The following is a 27,309-nucleotide window of genomic DNA, read 5'->3' on the forward strand; positions in this document are numbered from 1 at the left end:
CAAATTCCCTAAGATTATTTCTCCAAAAGGGGTGTGGTCTTTGGTCAAATCCTTCCCAGGAATGAATTCAGCACTTATATGTAGGTGTCAATCAATAGGATGTTTTCCCCTACTCACATTATGTATTTCAATTGACGACTGCTGCCTTGCCTAAATAATTAAGTACATGTAATAATCAAGTCGATAGACACTAAAAGGTTGAAAAATGTAACCATTTCACATGAATAACAAATAAAATAGTTGTCCAGTATTTCCATTTTCTTTAATCAAACAAATTCAAATTCATATGGCACTAAAAAATGTTTTTGAAATACTTCTTGTGCTATTTCAAATATGTCCTGCAGCTTACATGTGTTTTGTGAAATTGGAACCTGATTTGTATAATAATGGGGATATATTGTGAAATAAAGCATGTAGAGTATAAAATATAATAGTAATTGGCATTATTGTACAGATCCGAGTTCTCTGACTATAGATGAAATAAAGCATGTAGAGTATAAAATATAATATTTATTGGCATTATTTTATTGTTCATTGACTATATGTAACTGGTTATTGGAAAATGAGACATGGGTCGAGAAATCAAGAGTACAGATATGCAATACTTCTGTATCCAAAGACCTTTAAATTTGTATGTGACATATCTTAAAACATGGTTTAATTTTAATTCAATAATTCACCTTAAGGCGTAGGGTTCTTTAGATGTGGGCGGAAACTGGAGGACCTGGAGACCCTATTCCTTGTAATGTACAAGTGGAAAATTGAAACCACGCCACTAGACTCAATGATAGACCTTTTGGTCTAACAAACACACCTTAAATCATTCGGCCTCCCTACCCTCTGATTAGTTAAAAACTTTACAATTTTGTATATAATAAGTCACCCTACACACTATTCCTTTCAAGCAGCTTGTCTTTTGTAAGATTAGATTCAGTTGTTGATGTATTAATATCACTTGCATTTGTATCAAAGTTTGTCACTTTATCTGTACACATTTCATCTGTTAAGTTACTAGAATCACTATTCTCACTTTCTGTTTCGGATACTGTTGTATATAAGGATGCCACATTCAACACATTTTCCTTTACCCTATTTTTAACATTCATTTCACCACACACAAGTGGAATGATTCCCATATCTAAACTTTCCAAATCTTTCAACGAAGATTCCATTCTGTCCTTCATTATCATTAAATTCCTTAATTTCACATTTGTGGCTATGTTATGACCAATTACAAAAGGATTTTCAATATACATAGCTGAATTGTTCACATTATCAACCTGTTCCCCTGTTATCAGAGAAAATCCTTTTAATTTAAAGTCAAATTTTAAATAAAACTGAAAAAATTCAACAAGAAGTTCCTCTGAAAAAAATAAAACAAGGTTTAATAGCAAACAATATTTATTTTCATATGCTTTGATTGACCTACTTGATATTGTCTGTGTGTTTCTATATTCTGACAATGAATATGACCACAACTAGAATTTACTATTAAAAACTTTCTAGACCTGTTCATTTAAACATATCACTAAATTAAAGATTGCATTTATAAATTGCAACATATTTGAATTTAAACTCAGGCATCATGCCAGCGGAAGGGTTTACCCAGAAGTGGGAGAGGTATTTCCCATTAAGATGGCATATCAGTTTTGGGGGTAGAAAACTAACAAGTGGTTGCCACATTTTACAAGAGATGAACGGAGAACAAGCTAAAAAAGCATACAATCATGGGGCCATAATCCAGGAATTTACAATTCGATATGTGCCAATATCAAAAGGAACCGAGATCTTTAGGTCATAAAACTGCGATTTTTCATACAATCAGGAGCTATAATCCATGAATTTAACATACGATATATGCCAATATCAAAAGGATCTGAGATCTTTGGGATAAAAACCCATATTTCAAGTTTTGTCAAAATCAGATAAAAATTGTGACCTGTATAGTCCACAAACAAAATGTGAACGGACGGTCAGGGCCGACGACAATATACGTCCACGTGAAAATGTGGGAGTATAAAAATGATTTCCTTACCTAAAGTTTGATGTCTGTTATCATTAGAAACAAATCTTTCTATGTTAGTCAAAGAAAATGACAGATCAACTGGGGATACATTGTTCTTCTTGCCTGAAATATAATCAAATTATTTAGTGAGTAACAGTCAGTGAAATTTTTCTAGTTCGCCTGCTCTTTTAACATACATAATGGCTAAATAGAAAATAATGTAAGTCCGCCAGAGCCTCCATTACATCGGGTGGGAATGAAAAAGCTCATTTATAAAGATCAGCAGACCTCTTCGATTTGGGTCAAAATAAAACAATCAATTTCATTGGATTTGATATGTTGATTTGTTTTGTTGGATGATAATTTTTAAAATTTTACTTAGATAAAGAAAATATCAGTGTTGATATATAACTGAGTTTGTGGTTTTCTGTCCACATTGTAAGCCGAAATATGCATTCAAATTTTAATTTTTTTAATTTAAAATTTAATAGAACAGCTTATCCTATCATTAATCAAAACATCAGATCAACATAATTCAATACTTTATTTTGACCCAAATCAAAGAGGTTTAGTTCCTTTAAGCAGGCCAGTGTCAGCTTTTCTATAAGATATATTTCCTGATTACCAGTTAAAGAAAACTGTTTTCACATTTGCTGCCTTTCAAAACTCTATTTTTTAAACCATAAATTCTTTGGCCAGTGGTAATATATTGTTAGTTTATGTTCACTTGCGACTTGTCACATAAAGAAACAAAATAATTTATCAAAGTTAGAAAGTTTGTGTTTCAGCATCTACAATTGGCATAAATTTTGTTTCCACAGGACAGCTTTTAAATACTGACAAATGCTCATTAAATTTTTGTCACTTTTCCATATACTATACACAATTAACCCAATAGGAACCAAATTGCCGAGACTAAGGTAATCTGACAAAGTTTACAGTTTTTGAGTCATACCATAATGGTAAACAAAAGTTTCTTGTTTCAAATGCTGTATAATAACAATCTGGACATACCTAATGCTGAAGCCATAGTAGATATTGATGGTAAGGTTGATTTACTCTGTAGAAAGAATATGACCATCATAAGTAGCATAAAATTACTTGGCCATGATCCAGGTCCAGACTTTGTGACACCCTGATGACTGGCCCATACTTTAATTATAGATGCTAAAGGTGGGGCTCTTGGGTCGAGTTGACTGTATAGATATAATAATTCAGACATCTTGGACCCTGACCTATAATAAGAGGTAAAAAAATTGCCAACATTTCTAATCAAAATAGCATTGCCAGAGTTTCAAGTTTTCAACAATTGATGAGCTAGTCTGAATTTATTTTATCACATTCAGTAGAGAATAAACAGGATGTTTCTTCAATATAGCCTAATTTACATTTTGAGAGTAAACTAATCATTCAATATCCAGAAAAGTACTCACAAATTAGAATCACTGAGGTCACAGGTTACATCCAGTAATCCCAGATTACATTTTATAATAGGAACTCGAGCATGACGAACATAATATAAATTAGATAGAAACGGTAAAAATTCCCTCAACAATTTGTGAATTCTACCTAAATTATATTCATTGCTATGCATAAATTCTACATTGAATCCTGATTTCTGAAATATACAAAGTTTAAATTTGTACGTGTTAGTTTTATTAACTTAGCATAGAACATTTATTAAAGGGTCAAAATCTGTGCTTAGTCCATAGACTGAGACCACATTTAGTGACTGCTTGTAAATATACCAGTTTTTAGCTTGTCTTACAGTAAGGTTTAGATATGTTACACAAGAATTAATAGTTATATAAATGAATTCCTGTCTAATTAACAGCATGAATAAACAGATGAGAAAAATGTAGAACCTTGTGAGAAGTCTTTAGCCACATAATCTAATTGATAAAATTAAAACTTCCTCCCACATTAGATTTTTTTTGAAGGATTAGGACTGTCTGACAATTAAAATATTTTAGGTATAATAGTACAATCTTCAGTAAGACTCTTTGTACAAAACCAACACAAGAAAATTATAATATTTGTCGCATATTTACCTTCTTTCTAGAAACAGTATTTATACCTAAATCTAAATCTGATGTTTGTGAACCAAATCCATTTACACAAGAACCAAATGGTTCAATTTTACACCTATAGAATGTTGGTGATAAAAACTCCTCTATTACAGAACTGGCAAAAAATCTGTACCTCAAGCCAAATTCTGACAATTTTTGTGTTGAATGCAGAAATTCCACCTGTTCAGAAACCTAAAAATATATATATATATGATGAAAGTCAAGGATGCATACTGAAAACATTACAAGCCGGTACCAGCAGGAAATTTCTGATAAGGGAGTTACGAGAAATTTTTTTGCACTTGTATAATATAAATATGTGAATTCAGAGTATGTATTTGATTTCTTGACTCCTTTTGTAAATTCTGGATAAATTGTGTTATATAGTAAATTTTTCATCTTATAGTTCAGGGTTATACATTTATTGATATATGGTGCAGCTTTAGAGATGGATTTAATATTTGACCAAAAGTAAATAAACAGTAGATTCCGATTCATTTCTATCCCATCTGCTAAAACAATATGTTGCCAGGCAACGAAACATACACCCACAGCAGCTAAGTCGTCCAGGCATTCAACAAGGGTTGTCGCATATTTTTTCTTTTGTCAGTAATGAAAACATTTACAACACAAATCTGTTTACGAGTAATAACCCATTAAGTAGTTATCAGAAATCATTAGAATTTGTTTTGATATACATATTATTATTTACTTTTATAATAATTATGATTTATCACTTATTCCCATTTAAATAAAAATTGGTGACCTGGTGCAGCTGTACACCTTAAGGACCATGGCCACAAGTACCTGGGACCAACTCTACACTTTCTGGAATGTCAATAAAAGCTTTAGAATGATTTCAATTTCAAAAAATAAACAATAAGTAAATCTATTTTTATTTATATGCTACATGTATTTGTTACAGAAAATATATATTTTTATTAGTCCAATCCAAATTTAAAAATAAGCAATATTTTTTTCTGGAAAGAAATGTCGAAATTTAGTGTATCTTATAAGATACAATGGGTCTGAGCAATAGTTTATTGATATATAGAATTTAATGCAGTGTTCTTATTATGTGTTAAAAGAGTGCCAGAAATGCCCTGAAATTCAGTCATTTGTTTATTTTGTATAATATCAATTATATATGTGTATTACAGAGCACTGATTCGTGTACACCCCCACACCCTTCCCTGGTATCAATACTATGGACATATTAATTCTGCTGCCAACCCGCCCACGTGAACATGACTAAATTATGAAACATTGTCTTATTGTTTGTATGTTACGACAAACTGAGGTCAGCGTGGCTCATTTGTGCAGGACAGAAGGCCTTGCAAGGAAGAATGTCTAGTCATTTGGATGGTACAAAAAACCGAGGTTCCCTCGTCCGTGGCATGGAACGTTGTCTTGTGCAGAATCCAAAGTCTGGCAAAGATCAGTGTCTAGTTGTTTGGATGGGACATAAAACCGAGGTCCCTGTTGTCTCCCCTCGTCCATGGTTTTGGACCAAAGGCCTGGCAATTAACATTGTGCAGTCATTTGGGAGGACTAAAAACCGAAATCCTGCAGACATATTGCCATGCATGTAGAATAACCCTTTGCATTTGGAATTCGAAAAAGAGTAATGTCATTAACTTTATTTCTGTTTTATGCACCCACTCCATCCTCTAACCACACTAAAGCGTAACATTATGTTTTCACTACCTTCATTATAAAATTTGTTTGATTTCAGATGACTAAGCCCTGGTTTTTCACAGTGAAAGATTTTCTTGAACAATTAAATGCAGACAACAGTGATGTTAGTGACCAATCAGATGAAACCGAAGATGAATAATTCCAAATACATGACTGCCATGCTCAATCGAATGAGGTTGATCATACTTCAGACAGGCGAACCAGATGAAGAACTTGTAGCATTTACAATAAATGTTGATATGGAGTTTAACATCCACTCGACACAAACTAGGTCATTTCGGGACTAACATATGGTTCAATTTTATTTCAATAATTCGCTTGCACGTAAGGGTCTTTAGTAGTGGGAGGAAACCGGAGGACTCTAAGAAAACCCATGAGGGTGGACAGGCGACCCCACTCCTTGTCACGTACAACCAGGGAATCAAAACCACGCCAGTTGACTCAATGACCTTATGATACAGCGCCCTCACGATAACCATTCGGCCATCCAACCCCCCGATAGCATGTTAGACTCTTTGACCTTTGAAACTAACTTATATAGTACACAAACAAATTACGTTTCTGTTAACACGTCTAAAACCAAAATAGAGCAATTTCTGGGGGTTTACCTATACATGGGCTTAGTTCAAATGGACAACATTCGTTGCTATTGGCAACAAAATTTTGCTATGCTCCTATTGCAGATGTTATGTCCCATTCTAGATTTTAAACCCTCATGACAAAGTTACATTTTGTAGATAGAATTAAAACGTCATAGACAACACAATCCACTTCCTTGCAAAGACACAAGAAGGGATGGTTAAGATCATTAGCCAGTATGAGAGTTATCACGTCTCAGATGTGTTTTATGCAAGGGTTCGTCCATGTTCTCCTATATAAGATGCCCTAAATGTAAAATTACCCTTTGTCTAAAGAAAGACCGAAACTATTTCAGACAGTTTCATTGTTAAACCTCCTTTAGACCACAACCAATGAAATTAATTTTTTGTCAAAATTTGACTTTTTGGGGTGTTTTTTTTGTTCTTGCAATTTTTCTTTTTATCCTATGCATTTGTTTTAAAATGATCAAATACTGAAATGAAATAAAATACAATTTGATAAATTCAAGGTTAATTTAAATAAACATTGTTTTAATATGATTTTGCATATTAGTTTAGAATATTTTTTGTTACACATTGAAAATTAAGGTCAAGGTCATCCAATCCTAAATTTTACACTGGAATATTTTTTACTGCATGCAAGCCTTCACCAATCCAAACTATAATAATTTTCCAAAACTTGGTTCATGGTGTGGGCATTACAATTTATATCAACTTTAGCCTCTAGAGTGTCCACAAGATATTTCAAATTCATCAAGGGCCATAACTCTGACAGTAGTTAGTGGAAATTGCTGAAAATGACTAGAATCCTTAAACACTGTGTATAAATTTAAAGTCAATCAGATATTAACTTTGCCCTCCTGAGCATCCACAAGATTTTTCAAAGTTTTTATTGGAAATCGATGAAAATGCCTTGGGTCCATCGTTTCGTGACCTTAAACACTGGGTGTAAATTTAAAGTCAATCGGATATCAACTTTGCCCTCCAGAGCGTCCACAAGTTATTTCAAAGTGATCAAGGGCCATACTCTGGCAGTAATTATCGGAAAGCGTTGAAAATCAATAGGCGCCTTCATCTCATGACCTTAAACACTGTGTATAATTTAAAGTCAATCGGATATTAATTTTAGCCTCTAGAGCAATAAGAGCATCCACAGTGATCAAGGGCCATAACTCTGGCAGTTATTATTGGAAATCGCTGAAAATGCCTAGATTCTTCATCTCAAGACCTTAAACATTGTGTGTAAATTTAAAGTCAATCAGATATCAACTTTGCCCACCAGAGTATCCACGAGTTATTTCAAAGTGATCAAAGGCCATAACTCTGTGGGCGCCGGACGGATGGATGGGGGGCTAAGACAATATACGACCACATTTAAAAAATATGTGAATTGGTTAACCATTAGGTACCTCCATTTATTAATTAGTTTTAAATTTGATCATGTACTTATTCATTACTTGGTACTTCTCAAACCAAAATTCAAATATTTTGCTCACTGATTTCAACTCATTCAGTTTCTGTGCATCCAATTTTTGATGGTTAGGTTCATTCTGTATATTCACTCCTTTCTTCATGTAAAGTTTACTGTTAGAATCTACAAATAAAGTGATACTATACAATGTAAAAATAAAACTCTACATTTGTGTGGAAACATTATGAGTCAAAACAGAGTTACTTCCTCTTAACTCCACTAGTAAAACCCTCTTTTTCAAAACCTGACTCCTGTAGGTGAAATCATATTGTTGAGTTCATTTATATGCAGGACCCATAAATCCTTGGGGCCTAAATAACTTTATGTATGTGATAAATATTTTATAACCTTTTAAGAGGATATCTAACAAACAAGTGAGCATCAGACATTTAAGAAGCAAAAGAGATAAATAAGGAAGATTATAAAAATGTCATTGTTACTACTAAATGCAACTTAATTAGTATACAGTCATTATATTTACCTTGATCAGCAGACATTAATAGTCGTGATTCTAAAGGTAAAGTAGTTAGGTTAGGCCTACTTGGTGGTGGGGCTATACCTAGGTTAGATAAAACCTTTTTCACACTATCCTGCTTTTCAAATTCTACTAACAATATATTCTGAAATTAAATATAATGCATTAATCAAAACTAAATTGATGATTACATTTGTTCAAAGATGAATTTTCTTTGGCACACATAGCTCTTTTTTGCTACAATTCATAAAGAGGTCCCAGGTTTGATTCTGGGGTAGGCAAACTTCCTTGGGATTTTCCAGCCTTGTTTCCAACTGTTAGTAGTGCAGAATAGATTGCATGGAAAATGCCTCATTTGGATGGGACAAAATACCATTGACAGCATGTTAAAGATCCCCTGACAAAAATCGAAATAAGAGTAGGTTGCAGTTATATCACAAGAAGGAAATAATGTTGAATCATTTACTAGATAAGTAATAACATCATTTTAGCCATGTTATCGGTGTGATACATATTGTAGGAAATGCGCACAAAAAACCATTGTACTGTATATTTAAAATACCTGGTGGATATTTTCAGGCACTTTCATATAATATGCCCACCAGCAGCAAAATTGTATTGTCTAGTAAACAAGCTTTAAAGTCAAAATATGACTGATTACAGAACTTCCAAAAACATATTTGAAATTTTGAAAATCAATACGGTTCTGATCTGTATCATGTTTACTAGATTTCATACAATTATTTTATTAAAAGTAGTACGGTGAAAATGAATAGAATCAGATGGTTTGGCTGGAGAATTGGGTCTACTTGTACTTACGTAAAACTTGTACAAATTTAATAGAAAGTTTCTGAAGAAAACCCAACAGAGTTGTCGGGCAACTGTACAATCATAGCTTAATACTACCAATCAGATTCGAAACAAACATAACATAGGATTAGATTGACAGTTGCCACAGGATTGGTTGAGAATCAGCTAATTACATAATTTATGCATGTGGAAAACAGGGGCGGCACTTATGAATTTTGTTGAAAGCTTTTAGTGTTATCACTATGTATAACAGCTTACACGTATATACCATAGTTTCTTTTGTCATGGTTAATAATAAAAAGCCTCTAAATTACAAGCCTGGAAATAAACCACCCATCACTGAAAATGTCAAGCACAACTTCTGACTTTCCACAATTCCTCTATAAAAACTAAAATCTTTCTTTATCAAGACTGAATATAGATAAGTTGGCTACAGACATTTTGGTCTAACTTATAAAACCAAGCATAAGTATATCAATGTACAAACCTTATAAAGGAGAGCATTAGAAACAGCTCCCACATCTTTAAGCTGTCTACATACTGTTTCAACATTATGTTTGTTGTTTATCTTAACTAAAACAGATCTGGATGCTTCATTCTGCCTTTTATTCATGAACATTCTATATGATATGACTTTTGTGGGCCATTTGTTATGATCTATATAAAAAAAAAAGAGTAACAGATTAATTAGTGAAGTAGCAACAAGGATATGTAGATCTATTTCGAAATTCTGACTCCTTTCCTGAATTTTGTTATGGCTCTTTTAGTGGTTGACAACCAGTAGAGTAATGATGATATTTTGATATTCATCTTTGTACGAGTAACTATATATTGAACAACATGTATATTATACATGTAGGCCTATTTTTATGATATATATATATCAAAAACTAATTCACATACTGTATTCGCACCTCTACCAGTTCCCATGATCATAGAGACTTGAAATTTTCATGGGGTATTCATGGGGCCTAGCCATGACCGATTCGGCTGAAATTTGGTGTGAGGTCATTGCTAGCCCACCTGAAAATCCCCTGAAAATTTCAAGTCTCTACGACCCCGGGAACTGGTAGAGGTGCGATACTGAAATAGAGCCGACATTCCATTACCACAACCTCCTGTTAGAACCTGAACCAATCATTACAGTTGTTTCTAAGAACAAAGTCAACAACAGCACATCAATCCATAGAACTATCATGTCTTAGTCTCATGGTCAATCTGACATTGAATGATTGGTGAGGTAGGTCGCCCAACTTGTACGTTACACTAATCTATAAAGATATACTGAATGCAACGGGAAATCACGTTTGTAGGGAGAAAATCACCTAGTTTACTGTCCCAAATATGTTCAGCACTTGAAACATATCTACTGTGGTTATTTATTGCACTTGTATTGATAATTCTTCTCCTCAACACTTTCACCATGGGCGCTGCCATTTTTCAAATACTCTCTAAGAAAAGGACTAAATTCTAAAAATTGCTTTTCTCTTAAAGCTTTCATAAATGAGAGATAGGTCTCAAATATTGATCATCAATTATCAATATTTGTCAACGCTTTTGTTATATTTATTGATATAATCATTTAAAAGCGATTGTTTAAGCCTGTTGCAATCATAGATGTTTGTCTTTGAGGGTTAGGTCCCGATCAATACATGGTATACATTTTACGCCAAAAATCACTTTCGTTCAGATAATACCCTGCGTAAAAAGCATCAGACGGTCTGCGGCAGTCAGGATATTTTTTTATCGCCCCGTCTCTGTGCGTGGGTATATGTGTCTATATATCGCCTACATGCCGCAATTCTTAACGGATCGTCTTGACACTTGGCATAATTATTATTCCTTATTACCCAAGGATGATACCTGTGTTTTCGGTGCATATCCGACACCCAGGGGGAATTTAAGAGCCACGCCAAATTTACAGGCCACAATTCTGAATGGATCATCTTCGAATTTGGTATACGAATTATTCCTTATACGTACCCTAGTTATAGCACCTATTGATTTTGGTGCATGCCGCGACCCCCAAAAGCGGTAACGTGCCACGCCCAACTTAATGTAGGCCTATCACATAGAGGCCGCGATTCTGAATGGATCATCTTTTCCCTTGACATACTTTGTCCTTAGACAGAACGAAAATTGTTGATTTTGGTGCATGCCCGACCTCCAGGGGCAGTGTCGCGCCCACATTTTCGTTAATACTAATTTTGTCTGTAACTATATTATACAGGTGGCAATTATTGACATACTTGGTTCAAAATGGATGAGCATGATCAATCATCTCAATAACCGGATTGTACCTATAATTATTAATAGATTTTGTTCACATTTGGCATGGTCATTACAACGAGGGGATCGCGCCTATAAGTAATAATAATAATAATAATAATAATCATTTTGTATAGCGCTGAGTGCTCCAGCTAACAGCTGCTCCGCGGCGCTTTTCACAATTAAAATATTACATATAATATAAAACAAATAGTTCTAAAACATTAAAATGTCGACATGTTCATAGTTTAAAAGCACGTTTAAAAAGTTCGGTTTTAAGATTTTTTTTAAAAACAGCAACGTTAGTAGAGTCTTTTACATGTCTAGGTAATTCATTCTACACGTTAGCAGAGGCGTAAACAAAAGCCCGTTTACCAGTTTTAGTTTTTACTGTAGGAACATGAAGTAAGTTTTTATCAGCAGAGCGTAGGTTCCTGCTTGGTTTATACGGGGTTAAAAGTTCATTAAGATATTGTGGGGAACAGTTATTATTTAGACAATTAAAAGTTAAAAGACCGATCTTAAAATTAATTCGTTGATAAACTGGTAGCCAATGAAGATTTTGGAGTACTGGAGTAATGTGTTCAGATTGTTTAGTTAGAGAAACGATACGTGCAGCTTTGTTCTGAATTTTCTGGAGTCTGTTTATATCTGATGCTGGTAATTGGTATAGAAGCGAATTGCAGTAATCTAGTTTGGAGAGAACGAAAGCGTTAGTTAACATTTTAGCGATATTTGACGTTATAAATGGTCGAAGTTTACCAATGTTGTAAAGATGAAGATTTAATGATTTGCAGGTAGTAGAGATGTGACTTTTCATTTTAAGATCGTGATCAAAGTAAACTCCAAGATTTTTAACTGATTGAGAGGATGTTATTGTTGAATCACCGATTTTAACGGATTGAGAAAGAGATTTTCTGCCGATTAAGATGACCTCTGTCTTATCATCATTTAATTTTAGGAAATTAAGATTCATCCAATTTTTTATGTCATCTATACAAGCCTCAAGTCAATTGGTGTTGTGTAGGCAGTGAATAAAAGGGGACCAAGAACCGACCCCTTCGGAACTCCAAAGCGTAGGGTTTTGGGAGACGATGTTGCTTTCTCAATGACTACATACTGTGACCTGTCAGTTAGATAAGAGCGTATCCATTTTAGACATAGTTCATCGACGCCAAAACGTGTTTGTAACCGGTTTAATGGTCTTTTACATTTTAACATAAACAAAGTCTAAAGGAGATAACTAGTCCTAAAACCAAGGTGTCGATGCCAATGAAATTAATTTAAACATACCATTTCAAAAAATCCATTTGATTGCATTGCCAGTTCAATTTCAATATCCAACACTCTTAAATTTTTTTATTGTAAAATTTCTCTCTCCATGGGCCATATCTCTATGTTTTTAAATTAATCCTAATTCGTCGTCACGATTCATGTTTGTTTATAAATTTAATGTAAGAATTTTTAGTCTCTATCATCCCAAAAAATATTCTACGAATATTCGTAATTGAAGACTTGGAGGTTCTGCGTGACCGAGACTACTAGTTACTAAGTTTGTAGTTGACGTTTGTCGCCCGTTCGCCACGTGGTTATGATTGACATTCAATTTCAAGGTAATGGTTAATCAAGATATATATATATATACGATTAAAATTTTTAAAGATTTTTACCTCGAAGTAACCCAAAACATTATCGCCAAAATCAAATTTTAATCACCACTTCTATTTTTTTTTTTTTTTTTTTTTTCATCGCAAATCGCCACTTTGGCGATCGACGCGTACAGCCTATATATCTGAGCCCCGCTTGCCATGTTATTAAAATCGAATAGCCGATGACATTACCGGCTTTCACAGAATGGGTAGTGTTACTATTTTAACGCAAAGAAACCTTTCCCAGACGTATAGAACAAACTTTATTGGAATGGATAAATTAGATAGAGAGATTTTTAGCCAGATTTTTATAGATATTATATTCTGGCTATGATTTCTAGAGTGTACACAAGCTAAATCCGTGATTTTTCGTACAATCAGGGGCCATAATCCACGAAGTTACGGTCCGATACCTGCCTAGTAATTTCGAAAGGAACCGAGATCTTTGGGAGTTAGACCTATATTTCAAGTTTCGTCAAAATTGGATAAAAAATTGTGACCTGTAGAGCAGGGGCGACGACAATATTGTGACCTGTAGAGCGTCCCGGACAGGGGCGACGACAATACGTGCACATGAAAATGTGGGGGTATAAAAATGGGAATAGAAAATATTTGGTTAAACTGTCGCTCCATAATGCTAAACAACAACTATTAGACTGGTTGATCAAAACTAGAACCAATTGACTAGAGTTACCTTTTCGTGGAAAATGGAAAGTTGGGACTATTATTATTGACGAAACTGTTACGAACTATATACTATTATCTTAACCATAACTTATAATTTAAAATTCTGTCTAAAAAAAGCCAACCGTTGAATTTTAAACTAGTAGAAGCAGATGTCACACGTCACAGTAATCACACGCCTTCGTAGTTGGGATGAAAAGTGTAAGACAATGTTTATGTAAGAACCGAGACATTATTCTTAAAATTTCATGTACTGTAGGCCTGATATAGAACCATTTGGATTTAGTTCCGGAGAAACAAAAAAAAAAAAAAAAAAAAGTCTGGAACTCAGACCACCTAATAACCATTTTTATGAAATATTGTACCAAAATTTTAGTTTGGTATTTCACGGTAGCTAGAACAAAAATAAAATGATAAGGAGGAAGTTCAATGCAATTTTTTTTTTCGATATAATTATACTGAAGTTATTTAAATTAAGTTGATATTTTATTTGTTATCACCAAAATACCTGGCACCAAAGTTGTTGGTCATTTTTAAAAAATAGTTATGATTTAGCAGCCTAAATTTAATTCGCTCAGTTGTAATAAAATAGGGGTAGAAAATGATGATGGTGGCATATTTGTATCATATAAACTTGTAATAAACTGTGCAGTGTATATAATTCCTTTGATGGTAAGTTAAAGTATCTTTCAAGCTCAAAATCTTGACAATAGATTAGTGTCTCGTCTGTCACAGAATACACTAAAAAGTTTCTGTATTAACAGAACTAGGTAATATTTAAAAGTTTAACTATACCGGTAATACTAATAATAGCTATCTCCCTCTTTATATGGCTGATTCAGAACATATAATTAATTAGATCCAACATGAATCAACAAAGTGAAAATTGTATTTGAAATGTGTCCCATCTTGTCACTATTGTCCTGTCTGTCACAAGAGTCATAATGCTGTTTTCCTGGTTTAATCTGCTTTTTTTAACCTTCAAATAGTTTCAAGAAGCTTGTAATAACATTGTTGAATTTTAATAGATCATTTGTCATTGATCTCTTTTTATTATTTGATAGTTCAGCTGTAATTATCAACAAACTACAGTAATACTTCCACAAAAGTTGGCTAACTTAATGAATTTCTGGGTAACCCCAGTCAAAGTTGCTCCCATTTGAAATTTTTGAAATGTTGATTTAGGATTGCAGATTAGGTATCTGAAGCCCCCATATCCAAATATACCAAATTAAAAATATTTATATTCGTTCAGGACATATGACAAATTACTTCAAGATTATCCATCTATAAATGTTATTATAAATGTATTCTGCTATTTTTTTAAAGTAAATGTACCAGATTTTTTTTTTATCATGTGAAATAAACAGCAATCTTCATTCTATTATGAATTGTCTAATCAGTGTTATATTTGTCATGCATGTAGTTTGTTTTAAAAAATAAATGAATTGACATGTAAACAAATTCTGAATGATACGAAATGGTTCCAAAAATTGAGAGATAACAGTTAAACATCTCCATTAGAATCATAGAATGGATTTCAAACATCAGAAGACAAGTTTTCATCGCTCATCATTAACTCCCAATTACTTAATCATTTCAAATAAGTTCTCTTATCCAAAATTGTCCCATTTGTCACACATACAAACTCACCCCTAAAAGTATATTTTTAACATGATTGCTCTCATCTTTGCCACAGATATGATGCTTAATTTATGGGAAACTTGACATCACTATAACAATGTACTTTAATTTTGATTTGCGAAAGAAATTTTGTTTTGAATAAATCTTTTGAAAAATGGATGCAAATTAATGTCCCGTCTGTCACAGTCATGGTTTAGGTGATGACATCTAGAGATTGTTTTACTGAGTTAAGTTTCATATTTTATATGATACTTTTGACCCTATGATGTCAGACATTTTATTAACCAATTAGCGTTGATGTTTCTAGTGGGTTACCCACAGAACGTGTGTTATATAACAAGTCTTCCAGATCCTAGTGTAGTAAAGACCAGTAAAACAAAATTTTGAACTATAAAAAACAAAACGAAATTGGATCATCAGCTTGATTGAACTTCAAGCGGCTAAAGCCGACACAAAAACAGCTAATTAAGATCCCTGTATATACATGTAGGCTAGTCCACTACTAAAATTTCTTTTGTGTTCTCAAACTATATAAAGAGATACATGTTTTGTACTTCTTCGAAAAGTCAAACTAAAAATCAAGCAAATCTGGCATTAGATGCCAAAATCACAAGAGGGTGGAAGTGAATATGGATATAAACTTTTGGTTACTCTCTCCAGTGTCCTCCAACGACCAACATTTTTTAAACAAGATACCTTACCTGAGTATGAGTAGGTTTAATACTGACTTCCAATTTTTCAAAGAATAATTTCACAAATACACCTCTCTTCATTGTGACTTTGCTTCATTTTATTTAAAGGAACTTTTAATCAGTTACTGACATTCCCATCAGTTAAGATCATCTGATAAAAAGCATAAAGAAATTTAAGGGCCTGATATTTTTTATTTTTCTAAGTGTTTGCTTTTCCAAGAAACACATCAATCAAATTGATCAAAAGCTTTAATATTTTATTTTATAATGACTATTGTTTATATTGAAAATTCTGTCCAAAACAATAATACCAGTACATAAAATCAAATATCACCTGTGGCAGTGAGAACTGCCAACTCGTTATCTAATCTCCCATAATGTATCTTTAAGGAAGTTATTTGTATATACATAATCAATCAAATATTAACAGTTGTGTAATTAATTAATTAACTAATATTTTCTTGTAGATTTGAAAGAAATCTATCATACCAAATAGAGTAGCATACTAATTAGCATACAAAGATATGTTCCACCTGAAAATGCTAAACTGGAAATCATGTTTTAAAATAAGTTTGATTCGATTATGAATAGGAAGAAACGCTGGTGTCTGTGCAAAACTCTCCTCCCTAAAATTGTGTATGTGACTGAAGAGAAAATAACTGTCTGTTAGTCTCAAAATAGTTCCCGCTGTTTATCCTTTGTTTCAAATCAAGTTATGAATGAAATTCAATTTTGAATATCAACACACACACACTTTAAATCAGTAATTTCAATCAATCATATTTTAAAAGATGTATACAGATCTATTACCTTTAATTATCTTTTTTCTCCTCAGGCTATATTGATATATAAGTAATAGATTTATATAGTAGAGATGGTTGTTTACTGTGAAATATGCCAAACATCTGTACCATCAGGTAAATGCTTGTAGTTTCTTACATTAAAGAAATTGATTTAACCAGTATGTATGTATGATAGTTTAGATTTGCAAGAAAAACATCAGTCTTTTAATAGTTAAAGTCTCTTTGGTTAATAGATAATGTAAATGTACATTTGTTCTTGAAGCTAGATACTAAGAACAAGAGTTGCAAAAGGATTTTCACAAGTGAATATTTATTTCAGAGCATCCTCTCATTTGTGTCATGATTTTCAGCATCTTGCATCCTTTCATTGGGAGTTACGTCATCTTTTCCAAAAAATGTGTGAATTTGATGGAGTCACTATTTTTAACAGATTGGTATCAAATTTGGTGGGGAAACGATTGATTCATGAAAGTATGAATCCTATCAATAAGCATTCTACAACCATCCATTCTGGAATTTCTGTTCCATATATATATTACAAGTCTTGAAAACTATGCTTCCAGAAAAATTTGTGAACACGATGGATATCAGATTTTTTCAAGGCATAACAGATCCTTATCAACAGCCAAGCTGTCTATGGCTATCTTTATTTCCGAGACATAGCTGATGTATGGGCATATTTCCATTTGCCTATTTTATAATTTATGGAATAACAGGTTCTAAATATCATTTTGCAGATGCTGCAATGCTACAACATCTAAAGGGAAAGAAACATATTAAAAATGCTAAAACTGTAGATTTAAGAGATCGCCAAATCCGGTGCAGTGTTTTTGTCCGAGGGTTTCCTCCTTGTGCTCGTGAATTTGATATACAAAATTACTTCTCAGAGTATGGAAAAATCTTGAGCTTCTATTTTGATAGTAACAGGGTGAGTATTCTGTTAGTTTTTGTTGTCCCAGGATGTATAAATTTACAGATTTCATGAAAGGATTAATATGAAAATTGTTATAATTATCACATTTCAGGGGGATTACTAGTAGGAAGTATGCATTAATTTTTTTTATTTTAGACATCCTTTATTTACATTCAAAATGTTTCATGTAAGATCTCAAAATAGTTCCAACAGGTCTAAGAGTGTTGTTATTTTTCATCTATCTATAGTGCAGCCTCGTGGTTTGGATTTCAAATTTGACAGCCTAACAAAAGTTTTGCAATTCTTTGCCCACTTGCTGGAAATTCATAGCAGCAAGATTTGGGGATTGGAAAATCATTATGAATATTTATTAGTAAACAAAATATTATGTTTTTATTATTGTTGATCACCATAAGAATATATTTTCTATCACAGAAAGACAAAACTATCGCATTTATGCCCATGTCCTCACTTCAATTATTGAATTCATTCATGTGTGTACTTTCAGAAACATTTTGCAATAATTGAATATGAACATGTGGAAAGTGCACAACAGGTTATCAAAGGCAGACACCATAGTTTAAATGGTTATACAATGGTTGCTAAGGAACGTGAAAATAAACCAGTACATAATAAACCAATGGCATCCACATCACAAATCAGATCTAAACCAAACACCAAACCCAACAAGAAGAAAAAATTATTAGCAAAATGTACAAGAGAAGAGGAAACTGTAGAAAAGGGGGACAGTGCTATTATACATATGTTTAAAAATGCTAAAAGTGTAAGTATGATTTGAATCACTTTTTTTTTTCAAAGCATTTGATTGATCTAAGTAGTATCTCATTGTTCATGGCTTGATCAACACTTACATGTACCAGTACTCAAATTAAACATTTGATTTAGAAAACAAAAGCAAACAGTAGATTATCTCCTAGCTTAGATTCAGTCAGATAAAAAGTGACTCATCCATCAAAAGATTTTACCTTATAGGTGGCACTGACTTAATTATATCTTCTGCAGAGGAATTGAACCATTTTTGGACCGTTATTACATTTTAGAGATTTCAATTTTCACAATATTGTAGTTTGCTAGGAATTCAAAATCCTTCAAATGATGATCAGGATCTTTTAGAGTTTCATCTATAAAATATAATAATATGCTGATCTTAAGAAAGAAAGCTTAGTTGATCCTCCGGGGGATGTTTAACCGTCAATGTACAATGCATGTATGTAGAATCTGGTTGCACTGTAGTAGAAAGATTCTGTTTTAGTCAATCCTAATGTGTTTATGGTAAGAATAATTGTGATTTGAATCTTTTTATAATTTACAGATTAATGAACAAATGGCTATGTTAAAAGATTCTATGGCTCTAACAGAAGAGGATTTTAAACAACGAAATAGTATTTGTAAAATGTTGCTAGAGGTATTGAAGCCATATTTTCCTGGTAAGTATTAAGAAAGCCCTAGTTTTTGTGGCCTTTTACAACACCCGTAACTAGGCTCGAAATAAAATCAAACTGTGTGAAGGCACTTAGAAGAACCCTTTATTCTTGTCCTGTAGAACTATCCAGTTGCTGTACTTTCCAGTGGGTAATGAAATTTTACAGGTTATTGCCGCGTTTACAAACAGGTTCGAGGAGTTGCATTTATCAGGTCAACCAATGCAAAATTGGAGGCAAATGCTCTGAAAGAGTTACCCCAATAAACTGTTTACACAATTGCTTTTCTAATGATTTCAGAAAGTACATTACATCAGTTTGGATCATCAGTGAATGGTTTTGGTGTAAAGGGATGTGATTTAGATTTATTTCTAGATTTTAATGATGATAAACAGGAATCAAAACAAAAACAGGTTTGTGTTTATAATGTACAAATCGCTTCTAGAATATGATTTAAATTATTGACTTGATTGGCAATCACGAAGACTGTAATTTTATTTTAAACTTGTTTGAAATCAAGCTTGGACTAATTTGACTGAAAGAAATACACTCTAATAATACATTTATAAACAAAACTTTTGTACATAGGTTTTACCCAATTAACATAACAATTTAGTCTCCAAATTGTTTGCACCAATTTTGGTCCCAAAAATGCCAAAGATTTGAAAAATGATGTGTTGATAAAAAAATGGATAAATAATCACAACAGTATCGTAAGAAGTTTGTTATTTGTGCCAACTGCTATGGCAATCCATTATTCTGTACTGCATTGTGTCACATTGTTGTGATTTTTAAGGATGAAACTGGTATTATTTCTATAGAAATAGTTGAATATATCTGCATGTATTTTATCTTTTGCTAAGCTTTCTTTCAAGCTTATCCTGAGTTTTTAGCACAATATAATATTGAAAAATATTTTGACAATTCCAGCACACCCCTGTACAATTGCCATATGTTCGTGATATTACAACGTTAAAGAAGAGTTGTGGACCTTTATATTCCCACGATCTCCAACAGATGTCTCTGTATGATAAAGTAAAACTAGTATCACGGATATTGTGTGAGAAAGGACCAGGATGTAATGATATATTTTGCATACCAAGTACAAGATGTCCTGTTGTAAGATTTGTTCATGAACCGTCTGGTCTCAAGTGTGATCTATCTGTTAATAACAGGTATAGTTATTATTTTATTTTTATTCAAGAAGCTGTCAAATTTGAAACAATATATGAAGCGACAGTAAACGGAATTTAGCTATCAATAAAATTCTCTTCGAAAAGAAAATTATTGGCTATTTTGTTTATTCGATTTAAGGCCTATAAATTATTTTCTAACAGACAAGACGAGATATCAAATAATCACTGCTTTGATTAATTATTCAGAATATATAATGAGTTGTCGACGGCCTTATCATTGTTAATTATCAATCAACTAATCATTAATCCATGAGAAGTGATTACAGATTAATATTACTCAATCACACGAACAGCTTGTTTATTAATTTACAAAGTTTTGATTAACACTCAATGGCTATCTATATATGATCAGAATTAAGTTTTTTTTCTGCCACTTCCCAGAATGAGTCGCATGTAGATACCCTATAACATTATTGCCAAAATCAAATTTCTATCGTCCGTTTGAGCCTCGATGCGGCCACATAACCACAATGCTTTGCATGCAGTGTCTGGGCCAATCAGCAAACGAGTCGTGTTGGCAGCATAGCAACAAGCAGAGTTTGTTTACATTTTTAGGGATTTTAAAACTCATTTGTATTCCTTCAAAATGAATTCATTGGCAATACTTTGGTCATATTTATAAACTAGAGATTCTCCGCTTTACAGCGATGCCAAGTATTATGCAAGAGGATTGACCGCTGCGAACGGAGAAAATTATCTATTTTCGTTAAGAATATTCAGAAAAAGACAGATTTAAGAATATGGTACTCTTACAAAACGTCCAAATAAAGGTGTTTTAAAATGTTTTATTGCTATTTTGATCTTTTGGGTCGAGAGATAGTATATTTATAGACTCATTCTTGTGAAAATTTCAATTTCGATCAAAATCAATATTTTCACTTATTTTGTCATTATCTCATAATTAGATTGTGCGCATTCCGACTCATTTTGCTGTAATGGGTCACAAATTGTCCAATCATTGTCATTTGTTAATATATTATTCACTATCTAAATATTAAAATGTTTTCAAAATTAGAATTGTGTCAACTTGCTTAAAATGCTTCTATGTTCTCATGCAATTTCTTTTGTAGATTAGCTTTGAGGAATACCCAACTTTTAGCCTTGTATAGTAGTCTAGATGAGAGAGTTAAACTATTAGTGTTTACAATACGTTACTGGGCAAAATTACGCAAGATAGCCGGAAATGAAAATGCTGGACCAAGGCTGACCAACTATGCTTTGACTTTACTTGTAGTGTACTATCTTCAAAATACTTCACCACCTGTATTACCGTCTGTTAAAACTCTAGCAGAATTATCAGGTACGTATGTTACTTTAGTTTGCAAATCAGTGTTCCATTATGCCCAACCAACCATCTTTTTTTTTTCTCCATGATCTTTACTACAAAGAATGACTTCAGAGGTCACTATTGTGTTAAAAACCTCCATCCATATTTCAATATTTCATGCTAGAAAAGCAGTAAGACACAATGAAACAATTTATTATAGGTAGATTCAACAGTTTGCTGTCCTAATCCAGACTTTTTGAATGTATCCATATTTCTCTTATTCGTCAAGCATATTAAGACACATTTAGGTGGATAAGGCTCTCCATCCTTTTATTACAAACCTAAATAACAAATCTACTCACCTTGAACGAATCTTCAAAAATTTATATCACAGCAAAAGATTGGCTGATTTTATACAGACAGGTGAAATCTGTGGACCGCTAATGTTTTTGAAAAGAGTTTACAGAAACATGTTACACAGATGTACTGTATGGAGTTGACCATACAGGAGTTTGAACCTATCTACATTTATATTTTATATTACTTCTGTTTGTTACAGATAGTACAACTATGATAGATGGCTGGGATTGTTCATTTGTTAAAGATATTAATCTTATACCAGAAACACAAAATACAACTTCAGAAGGTAAGAAAATTAATACTTGACTTTAATTTCAAATGTAAAATAAACACTGTGTGTGTAGATACTTGAGTGTCAATTTTGAACAATCTAAATTGATGGAATTACAATCAAGATTTGGTGTATATATTAAGTTGGCACATGTCTGAAATTCTGATGTTTTGGATCAATACCTTTCCGGATTAGGAGAATTCAATTTCGGAACATTCAATCAAGTATTGTCTATAAAACAGGAAATTAATGAGTTAAATTTAACCCATTATTAGTCACATTATTATCAGTATATGCATTTCTTTTCCATAACACAAACAATTATGGAGCAGTTACCCCATTATTAATCATCAAACTTAACTCCCCTAATAATAACCAAATATACAAAAATGATAGGCAGGTTATAGCTAATCAATCAATCAGTATTCCTCAATAAAATCTGGTAATTTCCAGCGTATTTTAATTTATACTCAGACATCATGCTGGTGGAAGGTTTGTGTTTCACCATGATAGCATGAGAGGTTGTTATTTCCCTCTAAGATTTAAGACTGGAAAATTGTTGCGTCATGAGACCCTAACTAGTGCAAATCATGTTATGAGGAGGAAATGTTTGAAGAAATATTATTATTTTCTAAACTATTTAATTAAGTTAGATATAAAGCATTGATTGAAGTAAAAAAGGGCTATATGTATTCACTGATCAGAGGTTTATCTATAGGACGATTAATTTTTATAGTCAGATAATCAATGTTGTAGTTATTAAACCTCATTTTATTTTGTCAGAAAAGGTCAGCAGACGATTTGAATTATTTATCTATATGTTTTATGGCTTGTAATAAAAGATTACATAACTAAGCTTTGGTTCCCGATGACAGAATGCTTATAAGGTCACATTTACTTCTGCTGAACATAGGATAATCCTTTACTCAGTTAAAGTTACAAGAAGTCTCTTACCGGTAGCTGTTATTATAGAAAAGAGTAAGATATGGCATGTCACAGCACGTATTTCATGATTCATTAAGTTCAAAATGTCTTTTTTTTTTACACAGTAGCCAGTAACAACATGGTCAAATTGAATATATTATATATTTCAGCGCAATTATTAGAGAAGTTTTTTCAGTTTTACAGTCAAACAGAATTTAGTGCTGCTGTATTACAATGTCAGTATGGTAAACCTAAATTGTTGACAGCTTTTGCTGAAGAAATGAGTCAATCATCTCAACTTATTAATTTTAAGGTAATTTTTATAGAAATATAATTTATTTGCGGTTTCATGTTGGTGACATCTCGCAGGATGCCAATTTATTTGCGGTTTCATGGTTTTAAGAGAATTAGACTATTAATTTGTGCCAACTGTTTGTTATATTCTTCATAATTAATCTTTTCTAGTCTGCTTGAATAGGAATGTTTAGTAGGTTTAGATTAAGATCATACAGTAGTACAACAAAAATTGTTAATTCAAGTTTGTGAACTTCTTAAAGAATAAGGAAGTGTTATTCAGTGTTGTAGAAAAGGTGGAAGCCACAGTGACTTGATGAGTATGGCACCGGCTCACTAACTAGGAGGTCTCTGATTCCGCTGGATTTTCCACTCTGGTTTGCCCTTTTCAGTGGTGCAGGAAAGGTGGCCTGGAAACGACAAGTATTTATTCATTTCGATGAGACGAAAAACCAAGTTTCTTTGTATGACACTAAAGAACACTAAAGATTCCCTGACAGTTTGAAATGAAAATTTCCATCTACCGTAGATAACGGTCAGCAGATGACTTGAATTATTTATCTATATTTTTTAGTTTATTGCACAACAAGTAAACATGTACAAATAATTGTAAATATAAGGCTTTTTCTTTCCAGTTTGGTCCAATCAGTGTTCAAGATCCTTTTGTTTTGGAGCACAACATAACATTGAATGTCAATGAAAAAACAAAACATAAAATAGTTGATCAATTTCGTATATCATCACTTATGTCTTGTAATTGGTCTTCTGACGACCAATCAAAATTAGTACAAGACGACCAATGGGGTTTGATGATGTTATTATCGGAAGAATTACCACATGAATTTACAGAATCCCATCAATCTGAACACGAAGATATAAGATGTGATGACGTATACAGTTTTCCAATTGTTTTTAAAATGTCCATGTTATCAGAAATCGCTTTTAAACAACTCCAAACGAAAGGAGATTACCGCTATCATTGGTGTTTACATGTGTGTTCGTTTCTACAGAAACTCTTGTCGCACATTTTGTTAATTAACGTACAATTAGAATATACTAGTCTAAAATCTACAGATGAATTTGCGAAACCCATATCGGATTCAATTGACGAGAAATCTCAGAACGAGATGCCACCCTCTTCCACAGACTGTGACATATCAGATTCAGTATCAGAGAATTATTGTAACGAAAAAACATTAGACGACACAGAAGAGTTGAATTGTGAGGCGTCTGCTAAATATGTAGCAGGACTGATAATCGACGTCAACAGAAGTAAACGATTGTCGTCTGATTCTCTAAACAACGAAAGTGAGTCAAAAAGATGTAGAACTTGTTTAGATGCAGACATTAATGATGTGCCTGCTGAAGATGAAAATTCTTCTTTGCTTGAAATTAAAGATCTGGAACATTCCCCAGATTCATGCAAAGGAGAAAATGGTTCCACAGACTCTAGTGCAAATGGTAATCATCAGGAAAATATGGAATCGTCTGTAGCAGTAGATGCAATAATGGATTCAGAAACAAGTAGTAGATCTAATTTAACAGATCATGTTGTGGAAGCAACAAACAATGATTTTGGAACGTTAATTTGGATGTGTACATCTGAATGTGCCACTTTTAATGGAAGGAAAACTGTTCGGAAGGAAACATTATTAGAAGGGTTCCCAGAGAATCTAGACTTGGAAAGGGAGGTCTCGAAGCGTATCCTTGAGAAAAGTGAAAAAATCAAATTTAAATTAGGTTTCCGATGTGTCTTAAAACCGCTTGTAGAATCTGGAAGTACGGCAGTTCTACTTCATTTTGAACCTGTGGAAAATAAAAAACAGTTTTCTTGTTTCTACCAATTTTTAAAAACATTTGTAATTAAAATGGTGGATCGTTATTTGTTCAGTTAATGATATTTGTTTTTATGTTTTGTAGGGATTGGCAGGGCTGTGTTTGATTGTGTCAACAACAAATAATTTTTAAACATATTGGTTGAGATATTTTCTGTATGGTATAAAAAAAATATTATGAAATCTGTGATTATGTCAAATATATCTCAACCATGTCAGTAAAGTATCATTGCCATAAAAATTCATGTAAAATCACACACATTTTGCCCTGGGTAGTCCTTCCGAACTAGGTGGGGGTGTTATTCAAGGGAAAATGTTTTTAAACTTGTGCATAAAAGACCGATGTCTTTGTTGCAACACGTTCCGTATAGTGGATTGCATGTCACTAGCTATTTGACATTAATACAACTCATTTACAGATTATAAATATGACAGATGTCTCATTACAGGTACCAAAATCCACAAAAATATTACTCCAACTTTATTTTGCACATGAGGGAGAAAATGGATAACAATTGTACATGTGCTCTGGTGTCAGTTGTTAGACAATTTCAGAGGCTTAAATCAAACTGTCATTATCTAGTGCAACTAATTACAAAAGAAATTTAACCACGAACAAATCAACAAGAGACCGTGGATTAACAGACTTATGGAATGTGCCTTATATATCTTTAAGTTATGTAAGGTGGACAATTGAAATTATATCATTTCTACAGGCCAATGTTCTGTCCAGTAAATTTTACCTGTGTGTTGTACTCATATCAGTTTTTGTTGGATTTGTGAATCAAAATAGAAGTGCATGTTATACATGGCAGAGTATTATACATGTGTTTTTAGTCCTACCACTCCTACCCATAACTTAACATAAATAAACAACATGTGTTTTTAATCCTACCACTTCTACCCATAGCTAAACACAAATAAACAATATGTGTTTTTACAGTACTGCCCATAACTAAACACAAATAAACATGTTTTTTTATGGGGTTTTTTACTCAAAGGCATGATTTGATGTAAAGGACTGATCTTATACTTTTGTCCAGTTTCATTTTATAGTACATTTGGTTCAATACAGTTTATATCTTGGATCTACTTGTCATTTCTGGTTGGATACAAATTAGTCTTAAATAGATTGGTGTCATTATTTATTTCATATGAATTAAAAATAGAAAGTGAGTGATTTTCTTCTGGAATTATAAGAAAATGGTTATTATGTTACAAGATAAGTTTCCAAAATATTCTGTTTTCCTTTAAAGATCCAAACAATTTAAAAGCTCATCCATTTAACTATTTTCTTGTTCACAGTTAAATTATTTACTAGTATATTTACATAATCTGTGATATATGTTTAATTTTTACAAGCCCACATTTTGATGTGGTTGTATATTGACATCACCCCTGTATGTCCCTTATCCGTCTGTCTGTCATTTTTATATTTCTTGTTAGCACAACATATCTTTTTGAAACTTTGTTAGAACTTTATATGCTGTAATTATTAACCTAATCTTGTTAGCATTTTAGAGGCTTCAATTTTGAGTTTAGCTCATTATTGCTCTGATGACTGCTCTGCTGGTGGGTATATGTTTTGCTGCCTGGAAACTTATGTTTTAATCATGATCCGGTTAATTTATTGATTTTAACAGATATTTTATATTTTTGGTCAGCTTTTTTGACTGTTGTTTGCTAGAATTGTTATTAGCAATTACGCCTACTTATTCTGGCTTATTTACTTTTCAAACACTTGAATAAAGTACTGAAAACATGGACTATAAATAATTTTTCTTTTTAATACTCAGTGTATACTTCAGTGAGAGCAGGATTTAATGATAGCCATCATATCTGAGTTAAACAAATGTGCCAAGTCCCAGCAGTCAGTCTGTAGTACTGCAACAACTTGTGCAGCTTAGTACAGTGGCTTCTCATTAATATACTAATTGCTT

The 27,309-nt window shown here is 32.7% G+C and overlaps 2 protein-coding genes across 4 annotated transcripts; one reads left to right on the forward strand and one right to left on the reverse strand.

The window, feature by feature from the left end:
- Nucleotides 1-237: 237 nt before the first annotated feature.
- Nucleotides 238-10,577, reverse strand: LOC126820410 (poly(A) RNA polymerase, mitochondrial). 2 transcript variants are annotated; one of them, XM_050548322.2, is made up of 9 exons: nt 10,453-10,577; nt 9,615-9,784; nt 8,324-8,462; nt 7,868-7,965; nt 4,057-4,266; nt 3,439-3,623; nt 3,020-3,240; nt 2,036-2,128; nt 238-1,363 (listed from the first exon to the last, which is right to left on the reverse strand). In XM_050548322.2, the coding sequence occupies exons 1-9, from the start codon at nt 10,562-10,564 to the stop codon at nt 885-887; spliced, it is 1,707 nt and encodes a 568-aa protein (XP_050404279.1). In that variant the 5' UTR covers nt 10,565-10,577; the 3' UTR covers nt 238-884. The 2 variants fall into 2 exon arrangements, with proteins under 2 accessions (XP_050404279.1, XP_050404280.1); XM_050548323.2 differs by lacking the exons at nt 7,868-7,965; nt 8,324-8,462; nt 9,615-9,784; nt 10,453-10,577 and adding an exon at nt 7,781-7,799.
- Nucleotides 10,578-13,752: 3,175 nt separating this feature from the next.
- Nucleotides 13,753-27,136, forward strand: LOC126821545 (speckle targeted PIP5K1A-regulated poly(A) polymerase). Of its 2 annotated transcripts, none has more exons than XM_050549992.2 (11): nt 13,753-13,945; nt 16,900-16,981; nt 17,605-17,795; nt 18,289-18,564; nt 19,114-19,228; nt 19,523-19,635; nt 20,153-20,397; nt 21,489-21,718; nt 22,245-22,331; nt 23,411-23,553; nt 24,170-27,136. In XM_050549992.2, exons 2-11 carry the CDS (start codon nt 16,939-16,941, stop codon nt 25,427-25,429), a joined length of 2,703 nt encoding a protein of 900 aa, XP_050405949.1. In that variant the 5' UTR covers nt 13,753-13,945; nt 16,900-16,938; the 3' UTR covers nt 25,430-27,136. The 2 variants fall into 2 exon arrangements, with proteins under 2 accessions (XP_050405949.1, XP_050405950.1); XM_050549993.2 differs by having other exon boundaries at nt 13,753-13,929.
- The last annotated feature ends 173 nt before the right edge of the window (nt 27,137-27,309 follow it).

This window comes from Patella vulgata, chromosome 5, assembly GCF_932274485.2.
Source record: "Patella vulgata chromosome 5, xgPatVulg1.2, whole genome shotgun sequence".
Lineage (NCBI taxonomy): Eukaryota > Metazoa > Mollusca > Gastropoda > Patellidae > Patella > Patella vulgata.

What these genes read in the sequence shown, in the direction of transcription:
- LOC126820410 (XM_050548322.2), bottom strand. Translation starts at nt 10,564, where the DNA reads ATGGCAGCGCCCATGGTGAAAGTGTTGAGGAGAAGAATTATCAATACA. An exon ending in TATTTGGGACAGTAAACTAG is followed by an intron (nt 9,785 to 10,452) that starts GTGATTTTCTCC and finishes TTTTTTATATAG; the next exon opens with ATCATAACAAATGGCCCACA. An exon ending in TAACAGACATCAAACTTTAG is followed by an intron (nt 1,364 to 2,035) that starts GTAAGGAAATCA and finishes TATTTTTTTCAG; the next exon opens with AGGAACTTCTTGTTGAATTT.
- LOC126821545 (XM_050549992.2), top strand. Translation starts at nt 16,939, where the DNA reads ATGGTTGTTTACTGTGAAATATGCCAAACATCTGTACCATCAG. An exon ending in CCAAACATCTGTACCATCAG is followed by an intron (nt 16,982 to 17,604) that starts GTAAATGCTTGT and finishes ATCATTTTGCAG; the next exon opens with ATGCTGCAATGCTACAACAT. An exon ending in TGTTTAAAAATGCTAAAAGT is followed by an intron (nt 18,565 to 19,113) that starts GTAAGTATGATT and finishes TATAATTTACAG; the next exon opens with ATTAATGAACAAATGGCTAT.